The sequence below is a fragment of the Cololabis saira genome, chromosome 13 (assembly GCF_033807715.1).
Source record: "Cololabis saira isolate AMF1-May2022 chromosome 13, fColSai1.1, whole genome shotgun sequence".
Lineage (NCBI taxonomy): Eukaryota > Metazoa > Chordata > Actinopteri > Beloniformes > Belonidae > Cololabis > Cololabis saira.
The window spans coordinates 3299625-3321886 of record NC_084599.1 but is presented as its reverse complement, the minus strand read 5'-3'; the positions used below and the strand labels follow the sequence as shown (position 1 = coordinate 3321886).

At 41.7% G+C, this 22262-nt stretch overlaps 1 protein-coding gene across 6 annotated transcripts in view; it reads right to left on the bottom strand.

Annotated features, from left to right (window-relative positions):
* Nucleotides 1-1008: 1008 nt before the first annotated feature.
* Nucleotides 1009-22262, bottom strand: part of LOC133457964 (calcium-activated potassium channel subunit beta-2-like) — a 24275-nt gene continuing 3021 nt past the window's right edge. Inside the window, exons 1-6 of one of the 6 annotated variants that reach the window (XM_061737371.1) lie at nucleotides 21227-21355; nucleotides 11077-11122; nucleotides 9607-9714; nucleotides 8486-8656; nucleotides 7174-7369; nucleotides 1009-3777 (exon numbers count right to left, since the gene is read on the bottom strand). In XM_061737371.1, coding sequence (XP_061593355.1) covers nucleotides 3493-3777; nucleotides 7174-7369; nucleotides 8486-8656; nucleotides 9607-9656 — 702 coding nt within the window. In that variant the 5' untranslated portion in view covers nucleotides 9657-9714; nucleotides 11077-11122; nucleotides 21227-21355 and the 3' untranslated portion in view covers nucleotides 1009-3492. Of the gene's footprint in view, nucleotides 3778-7173; nucleotides 7370-8485; nucleotides 8657-9606; nucleotides 9715-11076; nucleotides 11176-21054; nucleotides 21356-22262 lie in introns of those variants that run through there. The other 5 variants (XM_061737368.1, XM_061737370.1, XM_061737372.1 and 2 more) reach the window with 5 other exon arrangements.

Here is a 22262-nt window from a genome sequence, read left to right as displayed (position 1 = left end):
TGTTGTGCACGCGCTAGCAGCAGTTAAATGCAGCCTTCTGTAAGCTTTAAATATCCACTGGACTTACATCAAATACATCAAAACACAACAATAAAAAACACTTTTCTTTTTTTTTTTTAAATATTTTTATCCCGGTTTTTTTCCCATTTTTACCACCCCGTGCTCCTACCTACTGACAGTCCTGGGCATTGCCATCCTCTACCAACCCCGGGAGGGCCCTGCACTGAGCTCAGGTCTCCTCCTTAACCTGAGGAGTGAGCAGCATCTTTTCACCAGACAGGGTGGGGTTTCTCCGGCCGAACGTAGCGCGTGGAAGGATCACGTTATTCCGGCCGGATCCTCCCCACCCCATCTGGCGCCCCGGTTGGCCAGAGGGGGCATGTATAGCCCAGGACTGTGTGCATGTTTTTGTGAGGGTAGCTCACATTAGCTACCCAGGGGAACACGGGGAGAACATACAAACTCCACACAGAAAGATCCTTTCGCCAACCCCACCCATGGTGTGGGCACTGAAGTCATGGGGGAACTAACACGCACCTCAGCACCCACAGCGTCCCCCGGCGGGAATCGAACCCAGGACCTTCTTGCTGTGAGACCGCTGCACTACCAGCTGCGCCACCGTGCCCCCTAAAAAAAAAAACACTTTTCTGAACTTATCAATATGACTCTGTCCTTCACAGGATAAGTAAAATGGATCACTGCAAAAACTCTAAATAAGAATATTTGTCCTATTTCTGGTTAAAATGTCTCATTTCAGTAAAAAAATCTCATTACACTTAAAACAAGACTCATCACTGGAAAAAACATCAATTTTCACCTGTTTCAAGTAGATTTTCACTTGAAATAAGTAGAAAAATCTGCCAGTGGAACAAGATTTTTTTGCTTGTAATGAGAAGATAAATCTTGTCCCACTGGCAGATTTTTCTACTTATTTCAAGTGTAAATTTACTTGAAACAGGTGGAAATTGTCAAATAAGTTATTTTTCTGGTGTTATTTTTCTGGTGATGACTCTAAATGTTGAAATAGCAGTAAAACCACATTCATTGATGAAATGACATAAGGGATGGAAAGGAGGGATGGCAGTTTTACAGGGGGGATGATTTGGACCGTTTTTATTTCAGGGGGGGATGATTTGGACGGTTTTTATTTCAGGGGGGGATGCCGTCCCCCTCATCCCCCCTCAACTCCAGTACTGACTATAGTGAAGTTTGCTGACGACTCTACAGGGATGGGGCTTATCTCGGGGGGGATGAGTTTGCATACAGAGACGAGGTGGTGCGGCTGTCGTGGTGGTGCAGAGACAATAACCTCCTCCTGAAAGAGCTGGTAATAGACTATAGGAGGAAAAAGACAGAGATTCCTCTGCTCATCATCAGCAGGGATTGTGTAGAGAGGGCAGCCAACTTCCGGTATGGGAGTCCACATGGAGGAGAACCGGACCTGGAGTGTGAACACCTCTGAGCTGCTGAAAAAGGCCCAGCAGAGACTGGACTTCCTCAGGATCCTCAGGAGGGAGAACATAAACGAGGACAAACAGACTCAAACAGCTTTTACCCAACAGCAATAACCACTCTTAACAAAAACAGGAGCTAATGTGCAATTACAAAAATGATTGTATGTTGAAAAAAGTTCTTGTAATGTCCGTGTGTTGATGTGTGTGTGGAGGGGTGAATGTGTCTAGATATATATTTATTTTATTTTATTTGTTTTTATTTCATTTTATTTATTTTGTATTTATTTTATTTTATATATGATGCACCGACTGGAGAGCACTTTTAATTTTGTTGTACCTGGTGACAATGACAATAAAGATCTGATCTATTCTATTCTATTCTATTCTATTCTATTCTATTCTATTCTATTCTACTCTATTCTAAGGATGCCCCGATACCGATACTGCTCTCATATACTCGTACTGGCAAAGATTCTCCGATAGCACGCACCGATACCACTTCATTGTTGTTGTAATTACTGATTAGTGACTCTAGGGGGAGATGTTGAGCTGCAATCAGCGTGGTGATGAGAAGAGAGAACGTGACCTGCAGTTCTCGCTCTGCCCGCGAGTGGTGCTGGTCCCCCAGATACCAGCTGATACAACAGTCTAACATACCATCTCTGATGGCGCTGACGCCGTTTCCTTTGCCGAGATCTCAACCAAAGCAATGTTATAATCTCTTCATCCAATGGTGTCATGTAAACTTGTTTGTTGTTCTAATCTTCTACTGCTACTACCGCTACTACTAAATATTTAATCACTTTTCCAACTGTTGCTCTGCTTACTGCCCCCTATCGGTCACCGCCGGTACCACGCGCTACCTCGCGTACTAAGCAAGCGACGTTGCAGTTGGTGGTGCACGAGAACGGTCGTGAACGCAAGCTCAAACTCAGTAAGGTGTCAAGAGGAGGAAAGGAGAATACGTCGTTTAATACCAGCAACTTGATAAAACATCTCAAGACGCATCATAAAGCTGAGTTTACAGAGGTTACTGATGCTACTGCAAGAACACAACAGCAACATTAGCTCAGGTTCTGCAAAAGAGACAGACAACGGCAAGAGACAAGTTAAAATACCGGAGGCTCTAACCCTTATATACCTGGATGTGCAGCCACTCTCAGTTGGAGAAGAAGAAGGATTTCACCGTCTTCTCGACGCACTCGAGCCGTGATATGATGTTTCATTGATGTGTTATATGTTTGATATTTTCTTAAATGTGAAGACAGTGCCAGTGTTTATGTGTTGCAAATAAAACCTGTCTTCCAAATCTTTGCATTTCTCATTGCATTTTTAGCCTAGTTATTTTTGTGGTAGAAGTATCGTATCGGTATCGGCAAGTACACAAATTAAAAATGGTATCGGGGCATCCCTACTCTATGTTATTCTAATTAATGGTTGTCATCAGGTTGTCATCATGGTCCACATAGCTTAGTTGGTGACAGAGCCATGTCTGACACCAGGATAGTCTCTCCAGGACCAGGAATGAACCACGGCTTTAATGGGCCGTCTGAGACCAGGAAGAAAACAGAAAAATAGCCTTTTCTACTTCTTGCTTTCAGGTGTTTTCTACTGAGATGTCACTACCACACAGTTTCCACATATAAATCTTTCAAAACATGGACAGTGACTCACTGAACGACAACATAAACCTTACTGTACAGATAATGGGAGTAGTATTTAGTGAACAGGAGCATCCATCCGTGAGCGTTTTAGCTGTCAGCCCGCAGCTTGTCTCAGGAGACAAAGTGATATAACAAGACTCATTTGCACAGTATTGTCATCACAGCAGTACTGATACACAGATTATCTTCAGATATATATCTGTGTCTCTTTGTGATGTTTTGATGATCAGAGTCTACAGCTCATGTCACAGACTGAGTACATGTCATCTTTGAGGCATCTTGTTCTCTCCTCTTGGCCCCATAAACATCTCCAGTTGTCCCCAGTTGTGTTCATGTTTGGGCAGCTAACATGATGCCTGCAGCTCGGCCACCCTTCATCTCTTGATGCGGCTCAGTCTGTCACACATGACGGACAGGTACTGGGTCAGCTTCACCATGGCGATGATGACGGTTCCTCCGGCCAGGGTGCAGGTGGGCCAGAACAGGGAGTGGAAAACGGCCACTCGGCTGTAAACCTGGGTCAGGATGGCGCTGTCTGCTCTGTCCGAGGGGTCGATGAAGCACTGCACGGTGTGCTGAGACCGGAGACTCTCAGAGACATTCTGGACCGCCGCGTGAGTGCTGGCGTAGTTCTTGCGGCACCTTGGAAGGTAGAAGCACTGAAGAAAGAAACAGAAGAGAGAAAAACATGAACTGTAGAAGTTGTCTCACTGTTAAGAGGACGTTGTGTCTAGGTTGGTTGTTCTAACCCTAAACCTGATCAGAGTTTGTGATTTCTCCTGCACGGCCCTAATAAAAATCAGACCTTTAAAATCAAGAGAAAAGTTGGGCAAGTTTTAGAATTATCCAGTTCATTTACTGTAATGGGTTTTCTTGTCTAAACAGTGAAGTGGTTGATGGTGGCTTTACTCTTCCATCCTCGTCAGCATGCTGTACAACCTAAACACCTCTGAAGTTCAGAGCTTCTTCCTCTGACCAGCTGCTGCCTGATTTCTCCACCGGGGGGAGCTACAGCAGCATGTGAGCCGCACTGATCCCACTCAAATCAGCAACAACAAGCACCAGTCACTGAAGCACAACTCCAGTGCAAGGCACATGTTTGTCCAGAGCCGGCCCAAGGCATAAGCCAACTGAGGCTGCTTAGGGCCCCGTCAAGTCAAGTCAAGTCAAGTCAAGTCAAGTCAAGTCAAGTCAAGTCAAATTTTATTTGTATAGCTTGTTCCCGCACTTGTAAAAGTCGCCCAAAACGCCTATCCAAGCTCTACCCAAAGTAAATGTAAAGCTGTTCTTGAACCGTTTAAGTTCATGGATGGTTCTGGTATCTTTTGAAAGGTAACACTATGAAGTTCTTCCCCAACTGTCAGAATCACTGTAACTGCTACTATAATTCAGTAATCTCAGTTTGAACACACTGAAATAGAAGGTTTTTATTTCAGCTGGAATTGTGTTTTGTAATCAGATGTCTGCAGATTAGTGAATCTGTGACTTATTGAATTTAAAACACACTGAGACACAGCCTAAAGCCTTATCTAGTGCAAGTTCAAATTTGATAATAATACCACAAAATATGAGTATTTTATACATGTTTTTGTAAGACTATGGCTGCGTCCCAATTGAACCCCTCGCCCTCGTTTTCTTCACTAACCCTAAATTTTGCGCGTTCCCGTGAAGGTAGTGGTGTCCCAATTCCTCTTTTCACCTAGGGGGAGGGGGCATAACGAGGGCTAGGGGCTGAGAATAGCCCCTACGGATCGAGGGTTTGCAGATGCTGACTTCGCGAGCGAGGGGGTATGAAAATTTCCCAGAATGCTTTTCGTCGTCATTTGCGGACTGAATCAAAAAAAAAACATGGCGGACATTTCTTATTTTTTTGTGAATAAAATCAATATTTTGAGTTATTTTCTGCATAAAAATGCGTTTTGATTACATTTCTAGTTACAAACCAATATTTTACTTTCATAATATTCACTCAGTGAATGTACATAATCCCTTTTTTGTCCGTTGTTCGCTAAGATCGCGCCGGAGTAAAGGCTGTTAGGTTACGCCATAGGCTACGTAAGCTACACCGTAGGCTACGTAAGCTACGCCGTAGGCTACGTAAGCTACGCCGTAGGCTACGTAAGCTACGCCGTAGGCTACGTAAGCTACGCCGTAGGCTACGTAAGCTACGCCGTAGGCTCTGCGTCGATTTGACTCGCCGACCGAAGGCAAACAGGCAGACTCGTCTCAGAGAAATAGAGAGAAATAATCCTGTGACTCGTCAGATTTGTTTTGGATGTTTCTGATATAATAGTTTTCAGAAACCACAAAGTAATCCAGCTGTTATCTGGGTCATTTACACACTTTCAGATAAAGTTGACAAAGATCACGCCAGAATAACAGGATTTATGGTTCCGCGTTACACCAACGCAGAGCTTACGGCGTAAGTTACGTAACCTACGCCGTAAGCTCTGCGTCGATGTACGCGGCGACGCGCGCCGTACCCTACGTCGTACCCTACGCCGTACCCTACGCCGTACCCTACGCCGTACCCTACGCCGTAGGCTCTGCATCGATTTAACGCGGACCCAAGCTCCGGAGCCGGCAGACAGAAATCTCGAAACTGAGCCCCGGTTGCGGACCTTAAAGGTTACCTTTATACCTGAAAAAATATTAAAACTTAATAAAGTGCCATATTAACAGCGCTACAGCTGAAATTTAAACAGCTTTTGGCTCTCTGCTTCCTGATCAGGGTAGGGATGAAAACGAGGGGGAGTAGGAGAAATGGGACAGGCACCTGGGCCAAGTGCCCTAGATTTCAAGTGCCCTAAAATCTCCCCCTTCATTTTTAGGGGTTAGGGAAGAAAAAAAGTGCGAGTGGAGAAAAGAAGGGCGAGTGAAGTTGAATTGGGATTGTCTTAAAGGAGCATGAGGCTCCTTTTAAGAAATGAGACTCTCTAGCGCCACCCTTCACCACGACGGCCGTCGGGGGTACTGCAGCCAACAGTGAAGCCGGCACGGGAGAACGGGGAGAACGTGCATGCAGCGTCATGTGACGTCACATCCACAGCCCAGCGCGGGAAATTCGGCCTCCGAATTGCAGCACATTTTGCAGCACACAGCCTGTTCAAGGCAACGGAGAGATACACTAGAGGAATCATTCTTTTTGGTTTGGAACGCTTCATCTGACATTATTACTAGAAAACTTAAAACGTTTACGAATTTTTTTCATAAATCCTGCCTCAATCCTGCCTCAAGCTCCTTTAAAAAGAGTTTTATTATAACAATTATGTCCCATGGGCATAACTTTTGAACCGTTGAATTTCCTCCGTGCGGCAACGAGTTAACTCCCTGGTATAATCCAGATATCCGCATGTTGAACCAAAACATTTGTAAAATGGAAAGGAGGTGGTACTCTTGTAGGTCTGTAGACTCCTATCGTGAATGGAAAGATATTCTAATAGTATATAATAAAGCCATTCGCAAAGTTAGAACAACTTATTATACAACGTTGATAGAGGAAAACAAAAGTAACCCATGTTTTCTGTTCAGCACTGTAGCCAGGCTGACAAAGAGTCACAACTCTGTTGAGCCGTGCATTCCTGCAGCTCTCAGTAGTGAAGACTTTATGAGCTTCTTTAACAGTAAAATCATCAAAATTAGAGAAGAAATCAATCAGGACCACCTGATAGAGACGTTTTTTTCAGCTTTACCAACTTCCTACGGTCAAGTCAGAGCCTATACACTTTAAGTAAACTCCAAAGTACTTCCTCCTCAGGAATATCATCCCATGATAACCACTGAAGTCACTATAGAGTGGACATTGTTAGGTTTTGGTCTTGACTGCGTATACATTATATTTCACCATGAAATATGTACGTTGCACTTCTATGAAATTTGTGCAGAAACTTGTGCTGAAAAGCTACTGTTCCTTTTTTATAGATTATGTCCATTATGTCCAAATCTGTCCAACTAAAGACCAATGACACACTGGATAAACTCAGCTGGCCCGCAGCAGCAGAAAACCCCATTCCTGCTCCCAGATCAAGCCAGCAGCTCGGCCTGTGGTTGGATACCTCGGCACTGCTGTCCTGTGCATCCTCATTGTGCAGCAATCGCAGCACCTTTCCTGATGTGTTGAGGCTGACGAAGACTTGAAGACAAGGGACGCGGGAGCTCCTCCAGCACTCTGCTCCACAGCCGTAGGAACAGTTAACATCCTGCACAATGGAGGCATTCACAATTGTACAGGTATCCTCTTCTGTCCATACACTGTCAAAAACAACCACCAGTTAGTTACAAATCAATGAGGATAAAAAATATCACAACAGCGCAATGTTATGCTATGTCAGCACATGACTATCACAATTATTACTTGCAATATTGTCAACAGGTGGAGGTACAATTTTACTCTGGTACCAAAATCATACAACAACTCAGGTTTGATTTCGTTACGTTTTTTTAAACAGTGTTGGCTGTAGTTATGCAAACGACCACAAGAGGGAGACAGAAGCTCAGCACCCGTTATAAAAACGAGTAGGTAGGGGAGCGGAGTTAAGTCGACATGGAAAATGCACATAAAAATGTAGACTTCTGTTTTATTGCAAATAGTAAAAACTAAAAAATGTCTCTATTTTTGTTCTAATCATCTTAATTTGATTTAACATAAATCTCTTTCCTGTCTTCGACCTGGAACATGTTCTAAAAAACTTTATTTCTCTCTCCAGTGTTTGTGATGACGATGTCCACTGAGATTTAAGAACAATCCACATGACAGTTGCCTAAACATTTAATAAAAACTTTATTCATTCACTGCTGAGTCACATCAGTTCGTACCAACCAACCTTTCTGTGACATCTTAGTTTTATTTTAAAAGACAACTTTACAGAACCAGTTCTTCGCTGCAAATTGTGTTTTAATGTTTGTCTGTTCAGACACAGTTATGGGATGTTTTAAGATCTGGATTTTATCTCGAGTAGTCGTCCCATACGGTTGTCATGGTGACAGAGATGTCCAGATCTTCAGACCTCTACAGGAGATCCTTCAAAATACTTAACTTATGACTACTGCAACAATTAGTTTCTCTTCTGGGATTACAAAAGTATGAAGTTGTTTTGAATTTAGAAAGGAGATTGCTGAAGACAAAGCATATAAATGAGGGTCACCTCATTTTTGTTTTATATTGTAGTATATGTATTATATTATAGTATATGTCACACCCATTGTTTCTGATGGAAGGTTGTGCAGGTTTAGCTCAATGTTTTACACATTTAATGAAGTGCAGTTTTATGAACTTGTTAATAAAAAGAGTCTTGTACTTAATAGATATACAAGAGTTTGTTGCACTTTACACCAAACTTTGCAGTTGTGTGTGTCTAATATCACTACCTGTTGGAATAATAGCGCAGTATGGTGATGCCGAGGACAAAATACATCATGATGGAGAAGAAGACCATGCTGAGGCCCAGCAGTACGGCTCTGTCCTCCCCCGCCCTCAGAGCCGTCACCGTCTTCCTTCTGTCCAGAACCTCATAATCACGAATCCTCTGGTAGATGGAGCTGGAAAAGGTCAACAGTGAAGCAACCATTCTCAAATGAAAAGTCATTTTTGAGCTTTAAATTGATTTTTTTTTAAATATTTTAGCTCTAAATCAAGGGTAGGCAACCCTGGTGCTCAAGTGCCACTGTTCTTGATGTCTAAGACCAGGGGTTGGCAACCCAAAATGTTTTAGAGCCATATTGGACCAAAAACACAAAAAACAAAAATATAAGTCTTGTATCAGCCTTAGAATGAAGGCAACACATGCTGCATGCTTCTATATTAGTTAGAACTGGGGGGAGGTTTTTTTTTCATTATGCACTTCGAGAAAAAAGTGGAAATGTTGAGAAAAAAGTCGAAATGTCGAGGAAATAGTCAAAATTTCGTGAAAAAAGTCAAATGTTAAGAAAAAAGTCGAGATGTCGAAAAAAAAAGTCAAAATTTCGAGAAAAAATCTGAAATGTCGAGATTAATGTTGAAGTACAATCTCGAGAAAAAAGTCAAAATGTCGAGAAAAAAAAGGAAAGGAAAAAGGAAGAAAAAAAGAGAAAAAAAAGAACAAAAAAAGGGAAAAAAGAAGAGAAAAAAAGAAAAAATGGAAAAAAAGGTCAAACATTTTTGAAAAAGCTCCAGGAGCCACTAGGGCGGCGCTAAAGAGCCACATGCGGCACTAGAGCCGCGGGTTGCCGACCCCAGTCTTAGATGCTACCCTGCTTCAGCACTTCGCAATACAAGTAGTTGTGTCATAAACAGAGTTGTGCAGAACTTGATGACAAGCTAATGATGGCCATTCATTAGAATCAGGAGTGTTGATGCAGGGAAACATCTAAAACATGCAGGACAATGGCTCTCCAGGACCAGGATTGCCTACCCCTGCTCTAAATTATCAACAGAAGAACCTTTGGAATTGAACAGATATATGATATTTTGTAAATAACATAAGCACAAGTGAGACCAGTGTAAATCATACATGCGGTCACTTCTTCCAGCTGCTGGTTTGCTTCCCGCCAACAGAAACATCTCATTGGAGGAACACGGGAATGATAGTGTGCAGTTGTTGCTGGAAGAGTTCACCCATCTGTAGAAGATACAAAGAACATTTTTCCAAAAACAACTGGCCCCTGCAGGAGGTCACTTGGACCATTTTTCCATTTTCAAAGAGAAAACCATATCCTAAAGTGAAAACAATGACCTGCTGGTGTCTGCCAAAAAACAGAGAACAGCTGCTCTTCTGGTGCTGGGATGTATTTGGATCTGTGGTTTAATGGAAATGTGTTTAAAGAGCATTAAAGAGGACCAGAAGGATTTATAATGTTTGGTAAGATGGAGAGATTGGCCACGGTTACATGATGTTTTTTTAATTCGGAATTAATTATTCTGAATTAAATAATTCAGAATTAAACTATTTTCCTTCGAGTTTAAATGGAAATAGTAATTTCGAATTGAGGTTTACATGGAAAACACGTTTGATGGTCTTTCTCCAATTCCTCTCCAGGTCTGGGGGTTGGGAAGGTTCTGATTGGATAGGGGGGCGGATGTCTTTACGTATTTACGTCTACCGGAAGAAAACTAACTTATTCGATTAGCAACAACATGGAGGACCACATTATTAGCATCCTTTTTGGATTTGTTTTGATTTTATTTTTGAAGCAGCAGTACGACAACATCATGTGGATGATTTTCTTTCGTGTGCTGAGGAGGAGGGAGATAGAGTGCCAGAGAAATGAGGCAAAAGGCCGTGCTTTGGCAAATAGCAGAAAGCGGTCAGTTCAACGATTGCTCTGCCTCAGCCCACTGCCGCGTCCAGCTCAACGCCAGACAGGTGGATGAAAGTGCCAAGCAACGACTGGTGAAACCCAAACGTCCTGACTGAATTCACGGATGTTGAGTGGAAAGAAAACTTTGGGTTGGCCCGCGCGTCGTTCGTGAAGCTGTGTGTCCTGGTGCAGGGCTTCATGTAACAATTCAAATGTTTCCTGTTTCCATCTGTTCTCTTAACTATCTCCAGGTCCTCCAAGATATTTATTAAATAAATGTCTCTGCTCTTGACCAGCGTTTACTGCTGCTGCATCTTGAAACTTTGTTTGGAAAACCAGCCCAGCAGGAATATAAGATCATGGAGACAGACGGGTGAGGGAACGAGCAGAAAGAAAGACCGGAATTCATTTAAAGAGGAATGAGTGTAAACATGATCTGGAATTATTCTATTCAGATTTAAAATCAGAATAAACCAGACACTTACTTCAGAATTAAGTTTAATTCGGAATGGCCATTTTCATGCGGAATTAGGTGTTTACATGGTAATTTTTACTCATTTTAAATCAGATTTAATTTTAATTCTGAATTAAAGAGCATTTAAACTTCCCATGTAAACGCACTGACACGGAAAGGATGTGGAGCAGTTGAAGGGGATTGAGGATAGAGATGGAAAGGTACTTACAAATGAGGAGAGAGTGAAGACAAGATGGAACGAGCACTTTGGGGAACTGATGAGTTATAAAAGAGAGAGAGAGAGAGAGATTGGTGGAAGATGTGGCACCTGTAAATGAATAAGTCAGTGAGGTGGAAGTTAAAGCAGCTTCAAAGACAATTAAAGCAATTAAAGCAATGAATGGGCCCTCGCACTCCCCCCACATTCCTAGGTCAATAATACTATAAAAAGTACCTTTGCTGTTCACATAAAACTAAACTTATTATCATAAATGTATCATAAATTACACCATCCACGACTCTCTATGTCAAACCATTCAAAGGTTATGCCAGAAAATAGGAACAATCAAATATCGACCAATCAGAAGAAGGGGCGGGGCACACACACAGACATATACATGCACACACACACACACACACACACACACACACACACACACACACACACACACACACACACACACACACACACACACACACACACACACACAGACATATACATACACACACACACACACACACACACACACACACACACACACACATAGCCACACAGACATATACATACACACATATATCCGTTGTGGAATCTTGCCTCTGCACCTTGAGACAGGACATTATCGGGGGTCCCAGAAGAAGAGAGGATTTGTCCTTACTGTAATATTAATGATATTGAAAATGAGTTCCATTCTTTATTTTACTGTCCTCTGTATCATGAGCTGCGTCAGAAATTATTTGATAAATGTAAGAATCTGGATTTGATGTGGGTAAGCGATGCTGAGAGACTCAAATGGATTTTTGATCATAAAGTATTTGCACTTGCTGACTATTTGGAGAAAGCGTGGGATAAACGAAGAAAAGTAACATATATTTAAAAATATCCATTCTGGTTTTTGATTTATTTATTTATTTTTTGTTTTTCCAGTGTTCATTGTGCAGCTCCCAATTAAGTGCGTGTGATATTGTGTATTTGATGATTTTCTGTTTCTGGTGTCTTATAATCCCGTAAAGGGATGGGTCTTCAGACATGACACAAAAATAAAAATTCATTCATTCATTCATTCATTCATTCATTCATTCATTCATTCATTCATTCATTCATTCATACACACACACACACACACACACACACACACACACACACACACACACACACACACACACACACACACACACACACACACACACACACACATATACACACACACACACACACACACACACACACACACACACACACACACACACACACACACACACACACACACACACATAGCCACACAGACATATACATACACGCACACACACACATAGACATACACATTGGCTTGTTCACCTGCATGCTTGCTCTGTAGTTTTTGGGGTTAGTTAGCGGTAGCTTAGCTCAGACTGTGATCGGATCTCGAGATTTGGGTCGATTGCTGCTCGTGTTTTGGTCGGCTCCGTGTCGGTTTCGTGTTTCGTTTGTGGTTTTTTGTTGCAGATTTCCAGTGCTCGAAAAAAATTAATTAAAGCTGCAAGCAGCGATGAACGGGCCTCCCCCCTTGTGCACGTTCAGGCTGCAGTGGAAGCTTTTATGACTTGCATGTAGATTCTACAGGCCTGGACATTTAGTGGATGAAACCACCCACAACTCTCTATATCAGGGGTAGGCAACCCTGGTCCTTGAGTGCCACTGTCCTGCATGTCTTAGATGTTTCCCTGCTTCAGCACACCGTGATAAAAGTACCTGTGTCATCAACAGAATTGTGCAGCCCTGGATGACAAGCTGATGACGATGGTTAATTAGAATCAGGTGTGTTAAAGCAGGCTAGCATCTAAGACATGCAGGACAGTGGCCCTCGAGGACCAGGGTTGCCTACCCCTGCTCTATATCAAACCATTCAAAAGTTATGGCGGAAAGTAGGAACTATCAGATATCGACCAATCAGAAGAAGGGTGTTATGAAACATCCTTGATTTTTAACAAATATTTAACTTCTTTGTAAGAGTGGAGCTAAACTATATTTTTTCATGAAAGTATATTTTTAGCCAAGAGAGTTTAAATAAAGCCAAATTGTGGCACATCTTACCCATATCCTACGGAAATATTTTCACATTTTTATGAACCATCCTTGATTTTTAACAAATATTTTTGTTATAAACTCAAGGATTAAGCAGGACTCAGGATGCGTATCTAAAAACAAAGAGTCCCGCGCCGTCCGTAAAGGAAATTATATGCTCACGTGAGACCACCGTCTCAATAACCCTGTGTGCCAATATTTGCCGCACCGGAAGTTTCCAGTTTCAGATTTTCGAAATAAGGGTTTATTACCCGGAAGTAGGCAATGACGTTTATATTGCTAGTTGCTTGACAGGAGATAATAAGATCGTAATATGATTGACAAATAATTGCTACAAATATCTTAATATCATGTTAATGAATATACTGTATTACACTACGTAGAATAAACCAGTCATGCATCCTTTCTTTCACTTTAATGCTATGCGGAAAAAAATTCAGTACAATAGTATCTATTCAGACTAATGTAACTTTAATGTTGGCCTGTTTGAATTGTTATAAATATTTACATTTACATTTACATTTCACTAAACTGACATTTTTTAAATAGTGTTGATAGGCCTAGTAAAACCAGAGTTATGATAACTAAAATACAGCATGTTTTTACTGCACATGCCATCATGTTTAGATCGGAATACTTAGATCGGAGACTGAATCAAAGCTAGGTTACTGGATTATCTGTCCCTCAAAACTGTGGGCTGAGTGTGTAGGTGAGTGAGCAGGTGTGTATGTCTGTGTAGATGTGTGTGTAAAGTCAAAACAATGCTCTACCTGAACTGCAACTATAGTGTAGGAGGGAGGGTGCAACCCTTCCACCCGAGAGACCAGAAGCCGACAAGGAAGAAACCCGAACCCAGGCCTGTTTTTGTATTTTTAACCTATGATGTAACAATATCCTTTGGGAATTGGTAAAGTATTATTCCTATTGGACTATGAAGAAATGATATAGTTTCTACATGCTACCGAGTTGACCAAGAACTGTCTCTAGATCGAGGTTGCGGTAAGTTCTCTGAGCAGTAAATACCTAATAACCAGTTGAAGAAAATCCTAGGATATAAAAGATAAAGATCAAGATGTGCTTTATTGATCACGAGACTGGGAAATCATCGTGCAACAGCAGCATAACATACAGAACCAAAACAAAAGTGACAGCTAAACATAAAACCTAGAAGTAGAAATGTTATATCTAAAAATGTCTATACATATTTACATCCTCTACACAGATAATCGTAAGGTTGCAGCAGAAAATGATAAATAATAAGAAATGTGCAAATGTTTCCATGTTTAAGGAAAAGTCAGTTGTGTGCTATAACCACTAATAATTATTAGTGAGAGTTATTGTACAGTGATGGCATGTGGCTGTATCTGTCTGTTGTCCTGGGTGTTGTTGGGTCAAAGGTCAAAACAGGAACAAATGATCAGAACCATGAGATCCACCATTCTGGTTTAACCACAGAAATTTAAAGCAAGGTGGCACACAATATTTAAGTTGTTGGTCAGGCTTTGGAGAGATGTTTTGCAGACTGAGAGACAAATATGAAGCTCTGTTATGCATAACCCAAGACTCCTTAACTCGTATGTCAAACAGAGTGGAGTGCCGTTGTAGTATAAGCATCTACAGCTGTCAAGGGAGCTGTCACACAGTCATTTATTGTTGAATTTACTGCAGACATAGTCAGAGGTATGCAGGAGGTGCATACCTGAAACCCCTTCGAACTGCGTTAACATTGGATCTATTGCATCAGTTCTGTCTCTAAATATAGGACCAAAGCAATACTGAGCGTTTCTGGGTGCACGCGTGGAAAACCACGAGTGGTGGAGTTACTAATCTGACTCCGGCTGAGCTGCATAAGATCTGTCGGTGGGTATAATGAAGATGTTTGGAGACTGAAGTACAAAAACTCTGCAACTGTCCATGACACTTCAGTCTAACATCTGCAAACGCCAGGCTGTTAAAGCAGGAGCAAGTACCAAGTACTGACTGCAGCACGCTTCATTACTTACACATCCAAACAGAGCCACTCGGTACAATATAAAAGCCAAGAGAAAAAGAACGCCTCACCAGAGGGGTGCTTGATTCAATATTTACTCATGATGGCTGCTTGGTGCATGTGAGCACAGTTTGGAGCTAATCATGTGACACAACAAAGTTCTTAGCTGGAGCTTAGCAGCAGTTTAGATTCATTAAAGTCTACAACGCTGATGAGACATGTAGCGGTGGCAAATGTCAACACAAGAGGCAAAGAATCACCTTCTGAAATTTAAATGTAAACCCTATTAACGCCTATAAACCTATAAACATCCCCATAATGAAACTGTTTTCTGTTCGGATGTGACAAGTCCAACCTGACTGAACGCATGGGAAGCACTATGGACCAGTCGCACTACTGCTGTCTTATCTGAGGATTAGGATCTTTCTTTTTCGTTGGAGTTTAGCCCACGTGTGATATAAGATGCGCCCCCGACCTCCTGGAGGTGCTGCCCGTGGATAACTACAGGTGAAACTTAGCGTCCTTTCACACCTGTCCCGTTTGGAGCAGTTGTTCCCAAACAGGGAGCGTTTCCCCCTAAAGATCGGTTGGTTTGGTACATGTGAACACAGCAATCACGCTCGGATGTGGTACAAAACAAGCGAGCCGAGATCTCCTAGGAGAGGTGGTCTCTGCTCGCTTCCATTCCAGACCTGGAGCGATTCGTTTGCAGTGAGAACAGAATCCACACAGAAACCGATTAACCACAGAAACAAACTAGCCACACTCGCTTACGATGCTCCATAGTTGTTGTTTTTCCCGGGGTACGGAAGAGGAAACTCCTTCCATGTTCATTTCTGACCAATGAGAGAACAGTTGGTTCGCGCATGGCATTTGTTAACAGCTTTGAACCGCTACAGACGGTTGCCTTGTGAACACAAACTCCACAAACGAAAAATGAAACAACTGTATCGATTTAGCCCCTGAATCGGAACAAAATAAACGGGCCTGAAAGCACCCTTAATCTCAGCTGCTGTGCCCCAAACTATATCACATTAACCACCAGAAGTCCTTTTTCCTGCATGTTTGCTTCACCCTGTGACAGAGACAGAGTTTCACAAGAGTTTACATAATAACTATTTAGACTTTAAAAATGTCCTTCTACTTAGTAATTCAGTTGATATGTTCTGAGCTAAATGAATGTGTTGGCTTTTGGCCTTTATCCGTCAGAAATCCTTGCTGATTCTTTGAATTGGGATGCTATGACTGTCTTCTGGTCTTCAATAGAGGGTCTGCATTGACATCACTTCCCCACTGGACCCCCCCCCCCCCTTACTCACACTGAGTGGTAAAACATCAACTAGTGGAGAAGACGGGATAACAGCCGATTATCGGCTTAAATTAAAGGCAGTTGGACTTGACAGTGACCTGTACAGTTACCCCAAGAACCAGTGGTCCATGGACATTAATATTTGGTACAGTTACCAAGAACCAGTGGTCCATGGACATTAATATTTGGTACAGTTACCAAGAACCAGTGGTCCATGGACATTAATATTTGGTACAGTTACCCCAAGAACCAGTGGTCCATGGACATTAATATTGGGTATAGTTACCAAGAACCAGTGGTCCATGGACATTAATATTTGGTACAGTTACCCCAAGAACCAGTGGTCCATGGACATTAATATTTGGTACAGTTACCAAGAACCAGTGGTCCATGGACATTAATATTTGGTACAGTTACCAAGAACCAGTGGTCCATGGACATTAATATTTGGTACAGTTACCCCAAGAACCAGTGGTCCATGGACATTAATATTTGGTACAGTTACCAAGAACCAGTGGTCCATGAACATTAATATTTGGTACAGTTACCAAGAACCAGTGGTCCATGGACATTAATATTTGGTACAGTTACCAAGAACCAGTGGTCCATGGACATTAATATTTGGCCACGAATCCAGTTTCTGGATATTTATATGTACCTTATTTCTACGCCGGGGAAATACACGAAGCAAAACTTGAAGCCTTACAAAAGTCTTGACGCTTGGTCCGACTTCAAGGCAGGATTTGTTGTAGAAATTAAAATGATGACGACACAGAACTTTATGATTTGACCGTTTAACGTTAGCTACCCAAAAATCCAACATTACCTGTTACAAAATGGGAACCACAAATCCACGTTTCGGTGCCTGGAATCCAGTTGTTTCTGTGAATTGCAGCGATCCATTTGTCTCTCTTAAGCTTATTTTCCGGCAGTCTGTAAAACGATAACTCCGATTTCTTGCTAAATCTATGAGTACAGTCGATTGCACAACAACTCTTTTCCATTTTAGATGTTTTCCAGTTGCTCAAACTGAAAGTTTAAGCTGCCACTCAGTCTTTCTGCCACTCAGCCTTTCTACCACTCAGTCTTTCTGTCACTCAGTGGGCGTAACCCGCTGTGAAGTTGCATCTGTGACGTCATGCACATTCCCTCTATTCCGGTCCTCGCGGGCCGGTGTCCTGCACGTTTTAGATGTTTCTCGGCTTCAGCACACCACGATACAAATGACTGTGTCATTATTAGATCTGTCCAGACCTTGATGACAAGCCGATGACGACCATTAACTAGAAAGAGGATCACTGTTCTAGCACACCCAAGACGCCGACTCAAAAAAGAACATATAGGATGTCGTCTTGGGAATTAGACTGGTCAGTTGTGCACTGGAGATTTTCCCAGGAGGGGCACGCTATCCAAGTAGTTTTGGCATTGTGTAGTGGAGCCTGTGTCCTGAATACTGCACATTTGCTAAATCTGTGTGCAATGGTGGTGATGGTGGTTTGGTAAAGGGCCTGAGGATCATGTGAAAGCTGACGTTGGTGTGGACATCCCTGTAGCACAGCGATGAGGTGAGAGTCCACCACAAGGGCCTGGTTCAAAGGCACATTCAAAACTAGTCTCACTAGCACTTTAAACACACCTTCTAAAGGTTCTCCCTTATGATCCAAGTCGTGCTCCAGGTTTCCCCTCTCTCAAAGAAGTTTTTTTCTTGCTGTTGTTTCTTTAAAGCAGCACAATGTAACTTTTAGCTTTTGTTGAGTTTGGCGGCTCCTTTGGACAAAAGCGGTAGTGCTTTACCAGAAAGAACACTACATTTCCCATGAGCACCAGCGCGTACTGCCGGAAAACTCCTGTCCCCGTCGCTGCATTTGTTTTGAGAGAAGACGGGACGGACTTTCAAAACTACTTTTCTGTTTTCAGCGGTCGGTGCAGGATGGATAGTGAAGAGGTAATGTATCTATTTTTGGCTAAACAATATAATATGACGATGTGGAAACTCACTAAGTTCTACTTGGTTTTATTAGTGAAGTCCTTTTTCCTGTCACGTTTTTTAGAGGGACTTCGTCATAAATTAGTAGTCCAACATACTGACAAAATAAAAAAACTTTTATTCTCTTGTGTTTTTCCGCTGCTTGGGCCATGACACCAGCTTCTGCTGAGCTCTGCGCTCCACGCCCCGCCCAGCTTTGGTCTCCACTACGAATGGGGAAGGAGGGGGAAGTGACGTATGCCGTAAAGCAGTCAAAGCCGTAAAAATGTGTAGTTTTTAGTGTGGCAGGGTTCCTACCATGCTCCTCAAAGTTACATAGTGCAGTGAAGGAGATACAGACCCCTCAGACCATGACAGAGGTTCATTAAACCTGTTGGAAGTTGATGTTCCATCACAATGATGATGATGAAATATTAGATTAAGCTGGAAAAGTTACATTGTGCTGCTTTAATGTTTTTGGGGGTCACGGTCTGCAAGTAGAGACTGTTTGTATTGTAATAGACACTATATGAATTAAACTGAACAGAAAGGAACTGAATTGCTATGTTATCTTAAAAGCATGTCTCTTTATTAACAGTTTTTCTAAAAGTCTTTCTACATTGGCCCAGCATTGTTTGCGTCTGTGCAGAGATCCTTCAACACAGCTGAGTGCTGACCTGTCGCCAGCTCCCCTGGCATTCAACAAGCAGACGTGGAGAGCAAAAAGTCCAAGCGCTATATTGAGAAACAATCTGGCATTGCTCTATAAAACCTGCACTTGAAAAGACAACAGAGCCAACTAAAACTGTCCATACCTACTTCTGAACCAACATATCAATTACCCTTCTTAAAGGTATTGTGACATCATTTTTAACATGCTTTTAACACTATTAAAAGTCTTGGCCAACATCCCTCAAATGTGTCTAAAAGAGTGTAACAAGAAAAACTTCACTCTTAGTACTCTTTTCCTGGCTTTTTATTACAGTGTTTTTTTGCGCCGTGAAAAATGCTTCCTTTCCCCCCTTTCCTGTCAATCATTGCTCCGCTCCTCCTCCCAACCTCCTCCTCCTCCAGCCATACGCTCACAGCGGCGTCGGAGCGACAGGCGAAGCATGCACGGAAGAGCAGCAGGGAGAACCACAGCAAACAATCATAAAAATAAAGGCATGCAAGCAGCACTGTCCCCTTATCTTAAGTCCAGTCAGTGGCCGCGGGTCTTCTTAGCAGTTTTCCTCCGGTGATTAGAACAAAAGACGCTCTAAACAGCTCCGTGTTAAGCCTCATTTATGGTTCCGCGTTAAATCAACGCAGAGCCTACGCCGTAGGGTTCAGCGTATGGTGCGCGTCGCAGCGTAACCCTACGCCGTAGGCTCTGCGTCGGTGTAACGCGGAACCATAAATCAGCCTTTATGGTGCGCTGGAGAGGAGGCAGGGAGCTGGGTGGAGGGGGCGGTGATTTAGCGGGCCGTTACGTAACGGCCCGCCACCAAACCACATGCGCCGTTTTTGCACAGTTATGCGGAAAATCCCAGAAAGCACACAATACACTGAATGTTAAAAGTTCGTTGTTTTTTGGGTGTAATTGATGTCAAGACACTCAACAAAACACAAAAAATCAAGAAAAATGTGTTTTTCATGTCACAATCCCTTTAAGAAACTGTACGTTCACTCCTGATGCAAGGTTTCCACCCACATGGTTGCTAACAGCAGAAAAACAACACGTTTATAACATGTTATAACAAGTTATGACAGTTAATAATAATAATAATAATACATTTTATTTATATAGCGCTTTTCAGGGCACTCAAAGACGCTTAAGTAAGTTAACTTACATTTATATCAACAAAATTGACTGTACTATAGCACAGCAGGGAGTGAAAGTACTCAAGACTCAGATGTGAGGGCAGTAAACACCGGAAGATCTAACAAGTAGAAGAAAGTGTGATTGACTTTATAGAACTTTAAACTATACGACACCAATACAGAAATATTATAAATACACTGTACTAGCATTATCAAACCCTAGTTACAGTCACACTGCCAGGTCTTGCACAGGTGGTGTGGAGCGTGTATAAATCAGCTAGGAGGCTACTGCTCTGCAGAGAGATGAGGATGAAAAATTAAGAAACCTTATACACCCATAAAATAATACAGGATTTATTCGGAACCCACATCTGCGGCTCATTTTTGCAGAAGATATTTTGATTAAATATTTGGACACTCAACTCAACAACGACCCAAGTAACACATACAGGACTGTCTCAGAAAATTTTAATATTGTGAATACGTTTTTTATTTTCTGTAATGCAATTAAAAAAACAAAAATGTCATACATTCTGGATTCATTACAAATCAACTGAAATATTGCAAGCCTTTTATTATTTTAATATTGCTGATCATGGTTTACAGCTTAAGAAAACTCAAATATCCTATCTCAAAATATTAGAATATTCTGGGAATCTTAATCTTAAACTGTAAGCTATAATCAGCAATATTAAAATAATAAAAGGTTTGCAATATTTCAGTTGATTTGTAATTAATCCAGAATGTATGACATTTTTGTTTTTTTAATTGCATTACAGAAAATAAAGAACTTTATCACAATATTCTAATTTTCTGAGACAGTCCTGTAGTCACACAAGAGCGGTTCTATACATTTACCTGATTTCTGACGACGGTATCGGACATAAATCCACTGTTACGCTGTCGCCGTAGTTGTCTCCTAACACCACACCTTGTGCTCCACCACACTCCCACCCATGGGTTCATTTGAAACTTTACTTTAAGGAAGTAATTGTTGATTACCAAAAACATTCAATGTTCTCAATTTTACCTGGTAAAGCCCAACAACAAGAGAAAACTATTTCTCATGACACCCACTTGGGAGTGAAGCCAGAACGTGATTAATAGTGATCCATCATCCTGAGCTGTCCTGGTGAGCCAAGCGGTGCAGGTCTGGTTCTGACTGCTGCTCTATCTGCTCCTCGGTGTCAGATCTCTGCCCTGAGTTTACGTCAGCCTCGTTTCCATCTGTCACTCTGGATGTGGGAGGGGGTTTGGTTGTGGGTATGTAAGCTGTGGCTGCCGTCGAGGTGGGACGTGGCAGGAACTTGGGCCCAACGTACAATCCAGAGCAAAGTAACAATGACAGTAAAGACCAGAGGTGGAAAAAGTACTGAAAAATTGTAATTGAGTAAAAGTATCTTTACTTTGCTTAAATCCTACTCAAAGTAAAAGTAAAAGTACTCATCTAAAAATGTACTCAAGTAAAAGTACAAAAGTACTTCATTTAAAATGTAATTTGAGTAAAAGTTACTTTCAGTTATTTAATGCAAAAAAAGGATGAGTCACGAATCAAATCCAGCACAAGTTGTTTTAATCAACTTCGAGGCATATTAAAGTACACATCCACACTTGTAAAAGCTCAGCTGAGCTCAGTAACATTATCCTTTTACTTCCCCAGAACAGGACAAAAAGGACAGTCACAACCTGTACTGTAAAGTGCAAACTATTTTCAGTCATATTGTCCAACCGACAACACTAAAACCAGAATCAAAGTATTCAAACACAAAATAAAGTGCCCAATGCCCGCAGGATCCTGCTATTCACAATAGACCAAAATAAAATGGCCACAAGATTTTCACCATAAATTTTGTACTCAGTAACGTGAGGGATTCAAATGTAGCAAAGTAAAATACTTGGGTCAAAATGTACTCGAGTAAAAGTAAAAATTACATATTTCAAAAACTACTTAGAAAATTACAAATTACTCATAAAAAATACTCAATTACAGTAACGTGAGTAAATGTAATTTGTTACTTTCCACCCCTGGTAAAGACACAATGCCTCTGTACTCTTGTGAGCAAACC